Source organism: Lynx canadensis, chromosome C1, assembly GCF_007474595.2.
Source record: "Lynx canadensis isolate LIC74 chromosome C1, mLynCan4.pri.v2, whole genome shotgun sequence".
NCBI classification, from domain to species: domain Eukaryota; kingdom Metazoa; phylum Chordata; class Mammalia; order Carnivora; family Felidae; genus Lynx; species Lynx canadensis.
Window position 1 is genome coordinate 34,480,485 of NC_044310.1, and position 19,475 is coordinate 34,499,959.

At 45.2% G+C, this 19,475-nt stretch overlaps 1 protein-coding gene across 6 annotated transcripts in view; it reads right to left on the reverse strand.

The window, feature by feature from the left end:
* The window catches only part of ERI3 (ERI1 exoribonuclease family member 3), a 127,241-nt gene that overhangs the window by 90,091 nt on the left and 17,675 nt on the right, over window positions 1-19,475 (reverse strand). For all 6 annotated transcript variants that reach the window (XM_030324774.2, XM_030324777.1, XM_030324776.1 and 3 more), the window contains one exon: window positions 4,051-4,167. In XM_030324774.2, coding sequence (XP_030180634.1) covers window positions 4,051-4,167 — 117 coding nt within the window. The remainder of the gene's footprint in view (window positions 1-4,050; window positions 4,168-19,475) is intronic.

A 19,475-nucleotide genomic window follows, 5' to 3' on the forward strand; every position in this document is an offset into this window, starting at 1 on the left:
CACTAGATGAAGAGACTGGAATTAGGAACATTAGTCCAGGCACCTGACAACCTATAAGACATCTCTAAGACCTACACGAGAAGCCATGAGGGAAAGAGCCAATTTAATAAAAATAAATATTGGAAAGTTCTACCTTAGGCATAACTTAAATCCTTCCTGCTGCAGTTTAAACCCAATCTCACTTGGGTTAATATATATTTGTAAAAAGCTTTCACATCCTCACAATGAAAGGTACTAGAGCAAAGCCAAGTATTATTAAGCTGAGAACCAGGGCTCACAGGCTAAACAGAGCTCAGAGACCTTAACCACTTAAAGCTGGAGAGGTGAGAGGAAGAATTAATGTGTGCTCTGTGGCTCCTTTCACCGAGGGATTACAGATTAACTCCCGCTTCTCCAGACTCGGAAACCACAAGGCGAGGGCTTTTGACCCTGACTGATAACATGACTGGTTACTGAGATCCCCTACCCACACAAGGGCTTTGTCCAGGAACAAGCTGGCTTCATCATAAACACTGGCAACTACAGGAAGCAGCCCAGGCCACTCAGTGCCAATAGAATGTCAGCATCCAGCCTTTCTCCTTTCACAGTTTATCTCCAACACAATCGTATTCTGACACCAAGACAGTTTGTTGATTACATAAGCACTTGTCTCTGGTGTGCAATCTGATAATCAGACCCACTCTTTCTCCTCAGACAAAGAGACCAATAAATCTCAGCCTTTATAAGTACAGGTGCAAGACAAAGCCCTTTACTGGCATTTAGCAAAATGGGTATTTTTTCTAGTTTTTTTTTTTTTTTTTTTTTTTCAAGACAATGACAACAACAACAAAAAAGACTACACATGGTCAGGGACTGTGCAGCAGCCCAGCTGCTAGAGGCAGAGATCTGATGAGCTGGAGCAGATTTTAGAGGTGGTAGGGAAAGGGCTTGGGAAGGAATGAAACATGTCTCATCCTGTCTCTATCAGAAATAAGTCTCCAGGCAGACTATCAACGGGTACTAAGAAAGAATCTCAAGCAGGCTAATAACATGTCCATTACACAGAGCAGTAAGAGTGTCTATATATGGGCTACAGACCCACTCAAGGCAGAATGCCTCTTCCTGCCGAGCCTGTCTCTCCCCCCACACAAGCATGTGCTCATATGTGTACTCACGTGTCACAGGCATGCATGCATGCACACACACATGCACACAGACCAGGGTTCTTAAGAACTTCTTGTGCACAAGAGAAAATCCTACTAGAGGAACTGCTGAGGCACAATCCACAGGTTTTGAGTTGTTCCTCACACTTACTAAGGAAAAAATTCCCTCTGATTATGATGATCTCTATCTCTACCCCAAAGGCAGCTACTGCCATGCTGGATTAGACCCCACAATGAGGGCTCCCATCCTTTGTCCATGCCTCTCTCTACATTACAACTCCATCTGGTATGGAGACAGAGCAACATTTGGATCATCTGAGGTTTTCCAAAGAAGACTTCACTTACTCAAAAGAGAGTCAGCAGTACACTTACTTGGGGTCAGGGGTGGCAGGGAGAAAGGTGTGGCTGAATAGCTCTTTAATAATATTCATTCATTTAAGGAACATGTGTCAAGTGTTTACTTGGCACCAGGCCCTAATGATGGGACGGAGATGGATCAGATCTGGTTCTTGCCCTCAAGGAACTCACAATCTAGTGGGGAGACAGATAAGTATATACAGTTTAATGCATCTGATCAGCGCTTTGTGTAGTGGGATCAGCCAGGGGCTCAGGGGAGGCTCCCCAGAGAAGGTGACCCTGAGCAAAGTCCTAGAGGACAAGAAGGGGGGGTGGGTGGAGAGTGGGAGCAGCATACAGGCAGGAGGAGCATCATGTGCAGAGGCACACTGTGAGGGGGTAACCTTGGGTGAGGGAAGTGAGGGGGTGTGAAGCAGGGAGATGTGAGGCTGGACAAAAAGGCAGGGACCAGGTCAGGGAGAATTGGGGGCTCTGGAGGCCTGAGGTGAAATGGCACACTTGTTGCCACAGCACAGCCATATCTTCACTTTCAGATAAGGCTTCAGAACAACAGTCCCAACCCACCGTGCTTCCTGCCCTCCAAATTACGTATTTGTGTCTTGGGGTGAAACTTTCTAGAAAAAAGAAAAATATCTCCCATCACAATCCCTCCTTCCATACCTCCCCAAAGAAGCAGTAGCAGTCCTGATTCCAAAAGATCCCTTTTCCCATTACTCTCAAGCATCCACTCCTGCCCAGAGATGAGCTTCTGCAGTGCTGTTCCATCCCTAAACAGCCAGCAACCTTTCTCAAATTTGGGCCTGCCCCACTGCACCAGGCAGCCTAGCTGCAGCTGAAGCCCCCAAGGGGCAATCTGCACACAGAGAGGAGGAAGAGAAGGACAAGAGGACACTGCACTTTCAGGCTAGTGGAGGCTCAGGTAACTGGCTTGTTTTAGGAAAGTCTTCCCTTCCCATATGGAATGGGATTTTTGCCATCATTAAAATTTGATTTTTTCCAAAAGGGGCAAAAAGAACAGATTAGCGCCCCCTGGTGGTACAGGTAATTCCCAGGGGCAAGGGTTGTGGGGGCGGGTATATAGATCCCAGAGGGAGTAAGAATCTCAACATCATTACTGGAAACAACAAAAGGCATGAGAGACTAGACACCTTGGCAGATGGATACCTGCACCAAAAGGCCCACCTGGGTTGGGCGGCAAACACTGGCATCAAGCCCAGGAGCGACCCTCAGACTTTGTATCTGGGCTGAGTCAGCCTCAGAGCCCATGCGGCCTTCCCACCAGTGGCAGGCAGGCCCTTTCCCAGCATTCTCCACACCAAGACGATTGTTTTGGGATCACTTAAGAACTCCTTTCCTCATGTTTCACTCATACTTAGCAAGTAGATCTCTAAAAGAAGGCACAAAGTCTCGAATATACACCAGCCCCCAAATCCTTAAAAAGATTCCAGGAACACTCATGTTTTCCCGTTACCTTCTGCTGCCATACATACTTGGCCCATGATTCCACCACAGCCTGTGGCTACCACAGAGTTTATAACACAACACATCACAGAGGAAAGCAGCCACAGAAGGCTTCTCCATACAGGCCGGAGAATGAGAATCCTTCAGGGGTACCTCCTCTCTGCTCCTAGCAGCTCTTCTGAGCTGCATCAAGCATCAAGATCTCAGTTAGTCCCAGTTTCACAATCTGTAAAATGGGGCAAATACTAACCTGCTGGCAAGGTGGTGGAGTACAACCCCAGCATAGGGTAAGGATAAGGATAAGAATATTTCAGCCTTGTCCAGGCTGTCCTCATACCCCACTTGGACTGCCCTTCTCTTTCCTTGATGATACAGTTTTGCTTCCCACTAAACCAACACTTCACACAGGACCACTTTGCTCAAGGACAGAAAAGCATCACCAGAAAGCTAAGACAGCCTGAATACAACCTCTCCCTCCAAGAAGCTGAAATCTTCACATCTTGTCAAGCAGCCCCAACGGAAATGGAACTGAAAAGAAGCTGAATCCCAAGGGGCGCCTGCGTGGCTCAGTCAGTTAAGCACCCACTTTGGCTCAGGACGTGATCTCATAGTTCGTGAGTTTGAGCCCCGTGTTGGGCTCTGTGCTAACAGCTCAGAGCCTGGAGCCTGCTTTGGATACTGTGTCTCCCTCTCTCTCTGCCCCTCTTTGCTTGCTCTCTCTCTCTCTCTCTCTCTCTCAAAAGTAAAAGAAACACTAAAATAATTTAAAAATTAAAAAAAAAAAGTTGAATCCCAAAAGCACCACCCTAGAGTGGCATACCACTCCAAATGCCTCAACACCAGGAGGAGTAGGGATGATAAGGAAGAGAAAATATTAGGGAAGCTGGGATAGATTGTGCCCTCCTTGGGTCCCCAATGACCACAGTTGTGCAAGTGGAGTGGCAGACTTTATAAAAACTGCTGAATCCAATATGCACCTGCCTTAGCCACTGATAAAACTTAAGCTGTCCCTAAGCGGCATGTACAGAGCACCAGTGACCCATAAGCTCCCGCCCCAGCAGCCCCTGCTGCCCAGCTCCAGGGCCCTTACCTCTGTACAGAAGGGAGTAAGCTGTGGATGGACTACGGGCTGGACATACATGTGAAAGGTAGACTCAATCTCCATGGTTCGACCATTTAGCTTCAGGATGGGGAACTCGATAATTTCCTGGAATGGCAAAGATACAGAAAAAAAAAAGAATACGTTTTTTTAACCAACCATTTCATAACTCAGAGTCAAGAATGAGGGAATGTTTTGGACTCATTAGCTCCTGCCAGGCCAGACCCAAGACAGTGTAATGGTGCCAGCTCAGTTCTTATTCTAACCTTCCCACTGTTAACACCCTCACAGGTGGCCAGGACTAGACACATGCCCCATCCCTACTGTCTCTGGAAAGGGGAAAGAAGACAGTAGTATAAGCTGCCCCAGTTTCCCCAACTGGTTCTCTGCCAGAAGCCTGTTCACTGGAGCCCATGAAAGTAGCCCCACTCCTCCCCCTTGCCCAGGCCTCTGCCCTGGATGGGCCTGGATCTCCAGCCACAAGACCAATCACAGCCCTCTACATTTAAATTTAAGCAGAACCGATGAGTTTCTTCATTCATTAAAAAAAAAAAAAAAAAAAGAAAAGATAAATAATAAATAAAGCCAAAGGGGATACTAAAGAGAAGAAGAAAACTGAGTAAGAGTAATAGGAGCTAGTGCCTCCCACCTTTCTTTCAGGCAGTACACCCTCCCCCAGCCTGCTCCCCCCAATCACTTAGCCAGCCCTTCCCAGTCCACTGGAACGTAATGGAAGAGAAGGAGGAGGAGTGACAATTTGTTTGGTGTCTCTAAGATTAATTTGTCTCCGTTATTTAATAGAGATGCACAGCACCAAGGTCCTGGTGTGCAAACAGGCTTGCAGAACGCTGGCTGTGCAGCACGCCTCATACATCGCTCCTGGGAAGGGAGGAATGCACCAGAGGGGGGAGAGGGCAGGAGAGCACACACGCACCAGAGAGAAGAGGGAAAGCGAGGAGAGAGAATAAAAAAAATTATTGCTTTTTAATATTCAAAAACAGTTTGCAAAATTTAATCAAAGCAGAGGAAAAGCTAACATTTTTACCACTTTGACATTTTTATTAGCGCTTTCATAAATTTTTAAAACATGAATGGAATTAGTTTACAACACAAAAAAACTGCCCTGAAAACATCTGGAAGAGACAAATAGGAAATAATAAAAAAAATAAATAAAAAGCAAAATCCTCCGAGTAAAATTAGCATGTTGGAAAGACCTCCACTGCAGAGAGAGAAGGGGAGCTTTGCCCCCTCCGTGGCCCCAGCTGTCGGCTCCAGCAGCATCCCTACCCCAGGTCCCCAGTTTTGGAGGGGACCTTTCTCATATCACTAAAATCAAGGCAAACTGGTTCTCTCCGGGGACAGCCTGGAGGAGCAGCACAGAAGCTGTGGACACCTGACTGCATGCAGGACAAGGATGAGATGGAAGATGGAAGAAATGGCCGATCTCCTTGATATCCCAGGGCAGCCAGGTAGCCTCTTCCTCAAACACACTTAATACCACCATGCTTGTTTTTAAAGCATCTATTTTTATCCAACACATAAAAACAGGACTGAAGACCAAATCAAGGCAGTCAGATTTCATAACAGAGAAATTCAAAGGTTCTGCTTGCCTGGTCTCCCCGCGCTGATCCCCAAAGATGGGGAAGCTAACAGGAGCCCCTGGAGATAGGAAGGGCAGCAAGGCTGAGGCAGAGGGGGCACAGCAAGGAGGCCCTAGCTGCTGCTCAGATTAGGTGGTATCTTTCCTCCCAACTCGAAAAGAGGTGGGTACTCATCCCAATTCCCTGGGCCTCTCTCATTCCTCACAAAGCACTACTAAGCAGAGATGGTAGAGAATTTCGTGCTGAAAAATAAAACTGAGGCACACATACAAGCAAAATACACATTGGTCCCCCTGAAAAATAAGAAATCAAAGATTTCCAAGTGCTAACTCTGAGGTGGGGCTCATCTGACACCCGAATTTCTGATCTATCCTCCCACTGTGTGGGAGCAGCACTTCCCCAACAGGGGCTCCACAGCCTGGTGAGTTTGGCTGCCCTGGTGTCTAAAGAAACAAATACAGCTAGCTCCTCACTAACAATGTTAGCTGGGCCCACAATGAAATTTAACCTGTGACACAACTGTACTTTTCATTTAAACTTTCATTTGGAGAGAAGCAGTGTTTGGAGACCTGCAGTTTGTCCTGCTAATAAAGACAAGTGTTGGGACCTTTAAGGATGCCATTCATCTCTGGCTTTTATTAAATTCAATTTTCTTAAGCCCATGATACATTATGAAATTAGGAGTTGACATTCCTCTGGAAACAAAAATATCTATCAAACATAAATAGAAAAAAAACCCTCTATTACCAAGAATTTATGGCTTAAAGTTGATCTCTTTCCACTTTTTTACAAGCCCATGGTTTGTTTCAGATATCTGAAATGTTATTATAGATCTAGAATTTCATTAGTATTTATTATAAAATAGTAAGCGCTTCAGCTCCTGCTTTGACTAGCACCAAGTCAGCATCCCCAGTAGATTCTCTGAAAACTTAGCCTTTGGGTTTCCCCACTGCACCTCTGTCTTCAAACTGTCCTGCTGCTGGCTTCCTTGCCCCTAGGGAAATGGAGCCAACCTGTGCTCACACTCAGGATCACCCTCCCAGATAGGAGGAACAAGCCAGTCTAGGCTCCAAGCAAAAAGAAGAGTAGATCCCTGAAATGTCTGGGGGCCAGGGACTTGGTGGATTGGACCTATCATAAATACACCTGCCCAGTGTTACTAGCCCATCAGCCAGGCCTTCTTCCTAAGACCAAGAAGAGGGACTTTCAAGAGCCAATCTCAGAACATGACTTTGCACAGGCCCTTTCTCAGCACCATCAGCTATTGTAACAATGACCTTGCACACAGGCATATTCATTTAAGCCAATGAGGATGCAAAGAGAAGCTGAGAGATAGAAGACCCCATGAGGAGTCAGCAGAAAGGCTCTCACTTAGGTACTTCTTACCTCCCAAGATTGCCCAACCAAGCCCAGAACCTCAAAATACTGGCACCAACAGTCCATTTAGGAGAGCGGAACTCTAATCTCTACTAAGTTGACATGACTCTGCAGCCAGTGGACCTGGGGCATGTCAAACACTTCAACAGTTTTTAGCTCATAATGATCAGAAAGGGAATGCTAAAATTATAGGTTTAGTAACTTCCAACCCAGGAGCTTATGAAGATGTGCCTAAGTACTAGTTTCTGGAGGCAACTGCTCTGATAAAGACACTGTTATTCCTGCCTCTCCTTTTCCCTCCATCTCCTCATTACCCTGGGAAAAAGTTTTTAGGAGTAGATGAGTGTCTGTTTGTGTGGAGGTAACATCAGGAAGGAAAGAACCAGTATGTATTTACCAGTCCTTTATTCTTCCCCTAAGAATAGTTCCACGATTCCTTACAACTGTATGTCATTTACATTCAATTAAACTACCTGAGTAGCACCTACTGTGTGCAGGGCACTGTACAGGTGTTGCAGTGGGATTCAGAGAGATGTATCTCTGCTTTGGAGAGGTGCACAGACTAGTGAGCAGAAAAGACACTGAACAAATAATGAAGAATGCACTATGATAAGTATCTTAGCAGAGGGACATACTGAGCATTAGGACTTTCAATTTATAGTATACTTGCAAATACATTTTCTTTATCTTACCCTTATTAATCCTGGAAGATAGGTCATAGCAGCAGCAGCAGCAGCAGCTCATAAACCAACACTATTAAGCACCTACTATTTACCAGGCAGGGGCTGGGTGTGGACATAGAGACAAATACAAGAAGATGTGGCTCCTCTCTCTGAGGTGCTTGGAGTCTGGGCAAGGGGTAGAGAGGAGCTGGCTCCAACACCCTCGGGACACTTGGGAAATGGAATCATTTCATTCCTTCCATTTGTTGTTTACTACATGGCAGACACTCTGCTAAATGCTTAACAGGAACGACCTCATTGAAACCTCTTAACAACAATTGTTATGATCCCTGTTTTACAGATAAACTAAGGCCCAAAAAAGAAGTGGTCTCTTGCTCAAGGCTTCACACTTTGTGAGGGGCAGAGCTGGGACTCCAAATGGGGAAATAAGACTTAGAACAGGACTCACAGCTTTCAAAATCTGAAGGGTCAAGAGCTGATTCTTCCAGTCTGAAAGGTTGTCTTTAGTGAGCTTGGTCTGTCTCCTAGGAAGAGAGGCTGCTCTCAAGTTACAAGAGACCGTGGACTGTGCGGGCAGAGAGTCCTGGAGGACCACTGCTGCATAGGCTCCACTGCAACTGCAGTGATGCAGACGGTGCTATGCTCGGGGCTCGGGGAGGGTGGGAGCCAGGAGCCCTAGGTTTGCTTCGCCAGCACAAGCTCTGTTCTCACATGCAAACCTTGCTCTCTCCACTTTTGGTAAGTAACATGTGAAAAGGGAGGATAAACAGCAAGATAAAAGCCAAGCACACGGCTCTAACAGAGATCTCTGCTTTTGCAGAGCTCTCCACGGGACCAGGGAGGTGATGTGATCTACTGAAGGTGACAAACATGGTAGGTGGTGGAGTGAGGATTCAAATCCAGACAGAGAACACCCCAAAGCATTTCCTGTCTCTCATCTTTAAGTGGCCTCCCATCCTCCCTTAACTGCTACAAACCACCAATGTCTCAGTTTTCTGTCTGTCCAGACCAAGGGTTTCCTGGAACACAGAACTTTCAGAGCTAAAACTGGAATAGCTAGTCACCCTACACTGTCCACAAGCTACCTGCACCACTAGGTTGTCCAAAGGTAGAGCATGATAGATTCAAAAAGCTGGTCTGCTGATGGTGGATGGGAACTAGCCACAACTTGACAACTCAAGACAGATACCTCAGAATTTGGATTTTTGAAAGTATCCATGGTTTCAAACCTACCGTATCCGCTGTCTCCCTCAATAAAATGACAACAGCAAACCTTTCTTTGTTTTTTTAAGGGGAGGGAAGACACATAAAAAGGAAGCACCAAGTAAATATTTGTCTCAGGACAAAACTGCAATAGTGGTTCAAATGAAATTTCACACCTACAATCAGCAGATTACAAGAAATAAATGTGTCGGTTGCTTTCAGGATATTCAAATTCCCTTCAACTAAAGTGTCCTCAGTGATAAGATTGTATTTGAAGATAGAACAACAACAGAAGGATTGTAAGCAGAAGGGACTTAGGTTGGACTGCTGGAATTTCTTGACAATGGGACAGAAGTTTTAATAGTGTAGTGTTCTTACAGACCTTTTTTTTTTTTTTTTAAAGCACAAGTTCTCCTTTGCCTGAGCTGATGTTTCTATGGTCCTGTCTGAAATAAGGGAATCAGCAGATCATTTCTCATGGCTTCCTCCTCTCAACCTAGGAACTGGCATTCCTTCGATTTAGAAATGGTAACAACTAATCTATACCTTCCCTCTATCCTATGAAGAAAATTCCAGAATGTGCACAGAAAGAAAGGTTTGATAAATCCAAAAGCAACATCACACCACGAGGTAGAAAAAGCAGTATGTGGCAAAATCATGAGTTTTATGCAAATACTTCGTTTTGGGCTACAAATCCCATGCAAAGGCAGGCTTTCCTCCAAGGGATCAAGGTACCTCCTGGCCACAGGGAAGAGGAGAAGTTGAGAGGGGGAAGTGAGGGCTGCACTGGGCAACGAACAGGGCACGGTTTGCTTAACAGTTTCTCCCTTGGGGGGAAAAAAAAGACATTTTATGCACAAGGAGCTTATTTCTTAAACAAACACTCGTGGTTTTGATTTACACCACAGCCTGCTCCTAAATAATTTATGGCGGGTTAAATTTATTGCCGAGCCCTGGCTGGCTGCAAATTCGAATTGCCAAATAATTAGATTTTAGGGCAAAGCTTATAAATTACCCGTCGATTTGTCCGGACTTGTTTGTCAGTTGCTTTGTGCTTCGGGTCATCTTTGGCATTTGGCTGTTTGGGTTTTAATTGCTGATTTACACTTTGACAGATGAGAGCTGATGCTCGAAGTTTCAGGACAAGGAAGGGTAAAAAATCAGAGCTTTAAAAGGCTGATTTTTCACCTACATGTCCCTTTTCACTATCCCCATAGACCCCAAAGCAATTAAAATGTAGAAAAGAGGCTGAAAATAGACACTGCTATTCTTTATTGGGGGGGGGGGGGGGGAGTGTGCAGAGTGATGTATAATTTGCTTTTATTGAAATCTGAATTTAAAAAAAAAACATAATACAATAGAGACCAAAAGTTTTCAAAACTGCATCTTCACCCAGTAGTGTGCATCTATGTGTCTACCTTATATGACTGTGGATCAGCCCCAGTTCAAGCATTTTTACACACTCAATTGTAAATAACTGCAGATATTAGTGGCCTCTGTGAAGCTGACCCTTTAGGGCAGCAAACGACCAAACGATTTCTTTGTAGCTACCTGTATACGTATTTGTCATAAAATTAATTGAAGCAAATCTTGGGGTTGTACGCAGGAGAGGCCCACCAGAGGCAGCACTAAGGGAAGTCATGGAAATGGAAAGTCTCAAGTCTAACTTACCATTCCAGTGGAGGAAAAAAAAGTCTCTCTGGGTGGTGCCTAAGCTCTACCTACTATGTATCAACATAGAGGGCCTAAAGGTTTTCTCTATGCTTCCCAAAGCAGGGCCTGCTTCCCAGCCACCCGCTATTCCCCAATACCTTGCAATGAAGCCATGAGTAAGAATACTACTAGTGCTAATTCTACTCGTAAGAGCTAACTCCTATAGCTATTACATGCCAGGCACTGTTCTAAGCACCTATATCTCATCCTCCCAACAGTCCTGAGACTGGTGCTAATATATATTTTTTCATAAATTTTTAAATGTTTGTTTATTTTTGAGAGAGTGAGAAAAAGAGTATGAGTGGCGGAGGGGCAGAGAGGGAGAAAGAGGATCCAAAGCAGGCTCTGCACCGACAGCAGAGAGCCCAATGCAGGGCTTGAACTCACAAACCCTGAGATCATGACCTGAGCCGCAATCAAGAGTAGCATGTTTAACCGATGGAGCCACCCAGGCACCCCAAGATTGGTGCTATTAACCCCTTTTTGGCAACAGGGCAACTGAGGCATAAAAAGTACAACTAACTTGCCCAAGGCAAGTCATACCATTAGTAGGTGGTGGAGTCTAGGCTCAAATCCAGAGTCCAGCTCTGGATCATTCTATGCTCTGAACCATTATGCTATATTACTTCTTATCAGAAGAACCTCTACCTTAGTTTCCCTCACTCTGGAGGTCCAGAGTACACATTATGGGACTTGGACACATGCACCCAATGCCTGTTCATTTAATCAACCAGTAAGGTGAGGGAAAGTCATGTAATATACTCAGTATCACAAGATAAAATCAGAGGCTTGGTTCGACAAAGGACATTTTCCCAATCAGCACAAATACTGCACTAAAGACCCAATACCCTGGGATAACAGGTGATCAAGACAGGAGCAGGCTGCCTCACCAGACAGAGGCTCTGGTAGGCAACTTGGGTAGGAGACCTGAGAAGCTGACTGGGCTTCAGGAGGACCCGCTCCTGAAGGGACTACTAGTCTCTCCACAGAAGACTGTATTCCCATGGGGTGCTTCACAGATTTCCTGTTCTCTGACCATTGCTGCTGGCCAGAAGCCAGGACAGGGAAACAGTTGTGCTGGCATGACAGATTTTTAAAATCACTGACCATGGAGCAAGCAATACACAGATTGACATCCTGCCTACGATGAACTGAATACTTTTCTCACACATTGGCTCATTTGATCCTATATCTCTGTAAGGCAGGCAGGAATCACTGTCTTATTTTACAGACGAAAAAGCTAGGGAGGTCAGTGGTTCTCAAAGCCTGTTCCCTCACAGGGAGCATCCCCTCACTTGGGAGTTTATTAGAAATGCAAATTCCTGGCCTCTGCCCCAGACTCTGGATCAGAAACCCTGAGGGTGGGGCCAGCAATCTGTGGCCAGCTTTCCAGGTGATTCTGATCACAATTCTGATTGCTAAAGTTTGAGAACCATTGGTTTAGACTAGAGCAGTGTTTCTCAGACTTCAAGCTATCCAAAACTCTTGTCAAATTACAGATTGTATTTAGTGCTGGATTAGGGCCTGATATTTCTAACAAGCATTTCTAACAAGCTCCTAGATGATGAGGATGCTGCTGGCTGTTAGACCACACTTTGAATAACAAAGATATAGTCTAGAACATTTATGAAACCACCTCCTGATCACAGATATACTGACCAAGTGAGAATCTGAGCCACAGGTGTCAGTTCCTTTCTCACATCAAACCCTTAGTTGGCCCACTTTCAAGCACCTGGGACAAGCCCTTTATATCTCCCAACCACTCCTGGTTCTTGCCATCAGAAACTTCATTCTCCTTGCTGCCACAATCCAGGGGAGAAAAATTGGCATGTCACATCCCAGAACTTTATTGAGGAAGTTGGCACCTCTCTGTTAGGGAACCAGCAAGAGGTCTTCTTTCATGACAATGCTTGCTCCCTTGACAAATATTGTCAAGATCGGGGCATCAGCTACCCACAGAGCACTCACACTATGCTCTCCAGAAAATTACCTTCCTTCTGTCCAAATGAATCAAAAAGCAGGACTGGATACTTCTCCTATGAAGACTTCTTGAGAAAGACCTAACTTTGGCCCACAGATCTGGAACAGGATCACAGTCAATTCTCACAAGATCCTGAGGCACCACGCTAAGGATTCCTTACCAACATCAACCAACTACCATGAACTTCCTTTTAAGGCCTACCCTGGCCTTGTTTCTCTAGTCACTTACCTTTCTAGTGAAAGTATACCTGATCAAAATGGCATGTTTCATATGCCATTCTTCAGTCCCTAGTTCCGCCATCCCCAACTAACTACCAATCCCTTCCAGTCTATTAGTTGGCCTTTCATTCAAATGCTACTAGCACTGGGGAAAACAAAACAAAACAAAAAAAAAACCTGTCAACAATGCAGACAGAGTCCCTGGACTCCATTTCCAAACACCACACTCTTAAGCCGTGGCTCTCAGTTCTATCACACTTTTGGAGAACAAGGTTCCAAGCTTTCTTTCCAGTTATCATCCAATTACCTAATCATTACTACCTACCTCCCTTAGGTAGGACCAAACAAGGATCAAAAAGATCCTACTGGCTCAGTTGGTTAAGCGTCCGACTTTGGCTCAGGTCATGATCTCACAGTTTGTGAGTTCCAGCCTTGAGTCAGGCTCTGTGCTGACCGCTTGCTCAGACCCTGGAGGCTGCTCCGGCTTTGGTCTCCCTTTCTCTCTGCCCCTCCCCCACTCACACTCTGTCTCTCTCAAAAATAAATAAACGTTAAAAAAAATTTTTTTTAAGAGATCCTACTTATACCACCACTACAGAACTCACCTTATCAGATCTCCTTAGTATAGATCTTCAGTTCAGAGCACCCCATTTACAACAATCATAGGTTCCATCTTTACCCTTGCCAAATCTCTTAGTACCACTGACTCTTAGGAGCCCACCAGTATCCAAATGAGCTACAAGCTACTTCAAAGCATGGTTCTCAAGCTCATTTTCCCCCCAGCACATCTAAAAGCTACAACACATAATTTCTTCTCTCCATCCCTACTATCACTGCCTTAGTCTAACCTACTAACATCACTTTCAAATAACACCTCCTAATCAGGTTCCCCACGTCCATTTTTAACCCCTTAGAACACTTTCACTCCATTCCCATGAACCCTGGCTTGCAACATCTGTTTCTTCTATTCCATTCAACAACACCTTCACACTTCCTCTTCTGGCTCACCAACTTTGCCTCCCAGCCTCACTGTGGACTTGGTACGCTCCTTTCCTTTCAGCAACATCAGCATCTCCACATAAGAACTTCTGCCAGCATTTAGACTTTAGACCAAACCTTGGCTAAAAGGGCCTCCCTAGGACTAGATACTCAGCACTGGATACCACAGCACTGGAACAGGTACTACCAGATACTACCACTGGATACTAGATACCACAGCACTGAAACAGAACTGCACTGCTCATGTAACAGATCTGTTTTGCTGCCCACAGACCAAGATCTCCCATTAGCCACTACATACAGGGATAGGACCAAAACAGCAACCTATTCCAAGGTACGTGTACATCAAATTAAAAGCTTTGCTGATGTTTGTCTCTCCCTCCAGAGTCTACTTACCTTCTTTCTGATTCTCTCAGCACCTAACAGGGCTTTGCCCGTGGCAGCACTCTAAACACACAAACCCTTCTCTGCCTGTTCCAGCCTGCTCACCCTTCTGCTGCAGACCTGCCAGGCTGGGGAGCTAGTGTCAATCTGGGAATACTCTTGTTTCAGGCTTTTAGGCTAAGACTCAATTTTCACAGCTAGAGCTCAAAACTCATCACATAAATGTATAGCTGTGGGGTTTTTTTAAGTATTGTGAACACCCAGGATAAGAGAATAAAAAATAGTTACCCCAATGGCATCTTAATCAAAATGATGCAGGATCCTTTTCCCCACAAAGACAAAGAGATGGAAAAGGCATCTCCTAATATCAGTTTCCTCATGTCAAACAACTGGGATCAGTCTACAAAGCAAGAAATGTAATCAATATTGGGGGAGAAGAAAAACAAGACAGGATGGAGGCAGGGAGAAGTGAAGCCTATGGACTTACCCTGGATTTCACATCTCCACTACCTGCTTTTTTTCTATGGCTGTGTATCTGTTGCTGCTGCTCAGAGGGAGAGCTCACCACCCCCTATAACCTTATGCCCTCCAGTCACCTCTGCTCTAGCACATCTTCTCTTGTCACCCAGGTCTATTTCTTCATTAATCCTTCCATCTCATCCCTCAATGTTAGTCAGCCAGCTCTTTATCTGTTTGAAGGGTCTAAACCTCCATGGTCTATGGAAGGTGGGTCTTCCCAAGGAATGTCTAGCAGATCCAAATCCAAACTGCCAATACTTTTGGAGGTCAGAGGGAGGTGCCATGTCATTCTCCAGCCCTTGCTTCCCCCAAAAGGCCAAGTAGCCCAACCCTGTGCTATCTTCAATAGCAGTTGGAATAGCCTCCCCTGACAATGATTCAGGGCCTCAGCTTACGTATTTTTTTTCTCTCAGTTTACATATTTTTATGCTGACCCTTACCTTTTGGCGCATACTTTATTGGCTAAAATTCTCTCAAACCTCTTCTGGCCTCTACACTCTCACAACATCCCAATAAGACCTGCTAGCTTGAATGTGAGAAGCACCATGTAACTAATACAGATAATCCTACTAACCAAACAGTGAAATATTTGCCACGTACAAAGTCTTCATTCTCCCTCTTCCTCATCTTCAGCACTCCCACACACGACCCTGCAATCCAGGTCAGTTTTTCAGACTTAGGCCAATTCATCGTGGCTTACTCTGTGAGCACCTTCTTTCATTCCTGCTGCAAAAGTTCTGAGAGGCCACAGGCCGACTTGGCCTCTTAAATCTCCTAAATTTCTCTTAACATGAAGCCTATGTGACCTCTCCTCCACATTGTGAGCAGGGTTGATCATTCTTTGAGTCCCCACTGCACCAAGTACTTACCTACGTGATGTAATCAAACACTTAACAGTGGTTACATGTAGGTTTACCCTCCTAGACTATGAGCTCCTTGAGGGTAGGAATCATTTCTTACTTGTTTCTATGTCCCCAGCATCTAATACAGAGCTTGAAGTTACTAACCCAAGAGTAAAGAGAGGCCTTTGCATTGCCTCTAAGGTAGTTACAGAGAATAAGGCCCTCCCCATTCCTTTCCTTACTTGATTAAAGGGCAGCTCAGTGTCACTGTTCATTTATAGTCCCTGATTTCATTCATCATTTATCAATGGCTCTATTCTTTAGAACTCTTCCCCACAACCAACCTTAGCCCAGTGTCTAACAAAATCTGCATTCCAACAGCTGTGTCAGCCCTGGGGAGGCCACCAGGATAATAAGAGGCTAGGGGGAGGTTTCTTGATTTGTACTAAATTATGTGGTGATTTTGTTACCAATGACCCAATGCTCCCCAAGGAAAGTTCCTGGTCCCACCCCCAGGCAACTCCATAGCCCTAACTACACACCACAGCAGCTTGAAGGTATAAACCCTGAGGAAGATAGAGAAGCAGTCTGAATAGAGCAAATAAACCCACTTCGATCTGTACCTCTGCTATGCCAAACACATAAGGCAGCACCACCATGCATCAGTGCTCCACTCCCTGGGATGTATATTTTACTTCTACATTGCTATGTCTGCTCCAAATAAAGAAGGGCCCCTTCAGCTCTCACGTGAAGTTACAACAGGGCCAAAACCTGAACACAGCAAATGCTTGTTCCCATTCGGGGAGTGGTTGTGAGGAGCTACAGTGACAGTCAAAGAAAAGGGATAGCGGGGAGGTGGGGAGGGGGGGGGTCCCTATGAGGGACCACCAGGAAACAGCAGCCCGTGACCGGGGGGGGGGGGGGGGGGGGGGAGCACCATTTTTATGGAGGCAGCAACAAAAGGGACAAAAGGGCCTAGTGGGCTGTCCCATTCCTACCACCATCACTGGCCACCAATAGAGGAATTCATTTATGGTGACCCTGGAAGAAGGGCGTGTTAAAGCAGAGATATAAGTAAAAAGAAAGGCAATAATTGGTCTGATGGGCAAGGGAAAAATTATACCAGGAGTCGGGAGCCTGTGCAAGAACACTTACAGCTCACACAGTCGTCATAACTCAGCCCCCTCAAGCATTTTGTGCTCTGCTTATGGTGTTAACTTTAATGTCTTAACATATAACACCATCCGCACTAACACAAAATACTACACACGCCAGATGAGGCTGAGTTATAGTTGCTGTGGGAAGCATAACTTTGAATTTCCTGATTTTGGTGCATTTAATCTCAACCATAATGTTACATTAACGTCGGTTTTGCATTTCATTTCCCAGTTTAGAAGAATAGCGTCAGCGCCTTTGCCTGTCTGTACAGAAAAAAATGCAGGCTGACTTGGGGCCACAGGCAGATGGACCACAACCCAACAACCGGGCCCTCGCAATAAAAACCCTGGCCAGACCCCTCCTACTTGGAGGGGCTGTGACTAGGACAAGTGAATGGGGAGGGAAGAGTGGGTTCTTTCTCTAGGGAACTGCCTTTCTGTCCACTTGGGAGTGTACAGGAACCAAGGTAGCACACGGTAAGAGCGGTGTGCATGTGTGCACACTGGATGGGGGAGGGGGTAGGTGGTAGGGGGATTCTGCCTTTCAGCCCTAAATAAAGAAGGGAATCGATATAGTTTGATTTGTAGGGATCTTAACCAATTTCCTGTAAAGTTTTCCAAAATGTCTCTCTCACAAAGGACTAATAATGATGTACCAGCTCTAAGTCATACTGAAATCCTCCAAATGCCTCTCTTCTATATTATTCCTTCTCCTGTCACTATGAAACTTCCTCCACCCTACCCTCCCCAAATAACCCAGCATCTGGACAATTTTCTATAAAAAAGAAACTCCTTTACTCATGGTTCTAACTCAAAATGCAGATGGAGTTTCTTCAAGGTTTCCTAAAAAAAAAAAAAAAAAAAAGCCCCTGTGGACAAAGACCAAACACTAGAAAACCTCAACCCCAAAGGTCATTTTTCTCCCAAGTTATGGGCACTTGAATACAGATGAGAAGGAAAACAGTCGGCAGGGCTGCTGCAGATTAGTGAGAAAAAAGACTACACCCCAGAACCTGATGCCCAGCCAGAGGGCACTCAGGGAGGCAGGGCAGGCAGCAGCTAGGACATGGCTCCCCAGATAAGGAGAGCTGGGCTACCTTCTCCTTGGCCATCCGGATAGCTGAGGGTTACTTCTTTTCTCCTTGTGCTGTGGCCTATACCTCATTGTCCTCACTTACATTTGCTTTTGTTCCTTTCTAAATACTAAGGTGGTGAAAGAACCTGCCCCAGGTTAAAGATGGACAATTAAAGATCCCACCAAAGCTTTCAGGCTGCTTCCTGGGCCTTAGGGTCACAACCACCATTATTCCATGCACATCCACACCAAAATGAGCAACACAAACTCCTGCTAGCCAGGACAAAGGAGTCAGGATTCTCCTAAACCAGATAAAAACCTACTTCCCTATCAGGAAATGATTCCTAAAGCAAGAAAGGAATTGTATTTCTCAAATTGAGAGTCTCTAAAGCAACTTAAACCATCTAAATTAACATTTAAGTGAAAAAAAGTTTTCAAATGTAAAAGTCTCATATTCAGCCAATATCTATCACGTTAATTTGAATCAAAACGTAAAACAAAGAGTGCAAAAACCAGAAAGTGAAGCCTTTTACGGGCAAACAGACCACTCCAGTTTCACCTAGCTGAACAAAGTGCAAGAATAAACAGCAAAAATGATGATAAATGGAAAATACCAGATGTTTTACCATGTTTATAACCAATACTGTTACTCACCCAAGTATAACAGAGCTTACACTTGTTAGTTTTCACAACGCCATTCCTTTAGGACAGTCCCAATAAGCTGATTCAGGGACTTCTGAAGATCAGAGACAGATCAGAAAAATGAACCCCATGCCAAGCATCCAGAAAGATCCTGGCCCCAAACTTGTTTCTGCCTCTTCCACCCCCAAGGGGTAATGGCACACTCCCATAAGGATCAGAAATGTACAATACAGAGGACTCGAGTATTTGAAAGCAACTGGGAGCTAGGCAGGAGGAGAGCTGGGATGATCTGATTCAGTCCTAAGTCCATCCCCAGGAGGCATGCAGCCCTTGCCCATAAAGTGTCTCTGCCAAGTGGGTAGCCCATTCTGAAAGAACACTAGGGAGGGCTGATTCAACTTGCAGCCCATCTTCTAGTCCTTTTCCTGTCTCTTGTTAAGAGTTCATTTTCGGGGCGCCTGGGTGGCGCAGTCGGTTAAGCGTCCGACTTCAGCCAGGTCACGATCTCGCGGTCCGTGAGTTCGAGCCCCGCGTCGGGCTCTGGGCTGATGGCTCAGAGCCTAGAGCCTGTTTCCGATTCTGTGTCTCCCTCTCTCTCTGCCCCTCCCCCATTCATGCTCTGTCTCTCTCTGTCCCAAAAATAAATAAACGTTGAAAAAAAAAAAAAAAAAAAAGAGTTCATTTTCATTCTCATCCAAAATCTCAATCTTTCCGGTTTCCATTTAAATTCATTTCTTTTTGGGGGCGCCTGGGTGGCTCAGTTGGTTGAGCAACCAAGTCTTGATTTCCGCTTGGGTTGTGATCTCGCAGTCTGTGGGATCAAGCCTTGCATTGTGCTGGGTCCGTTCAGTGCTGACAGAGTGGAGTCTGCTTGGAATTCTCTCTCTCCCTCTCTCTCTATCCCTCCCCAACTCGTGCTTGCTCGCTCTCTTTCTCTCTCAAAATAAATGCATAAACATTAAAAAACAAACAAAAAATAAATAAATACATTTCTTTTTTTTAATCCTTATTAAAATGAGGAG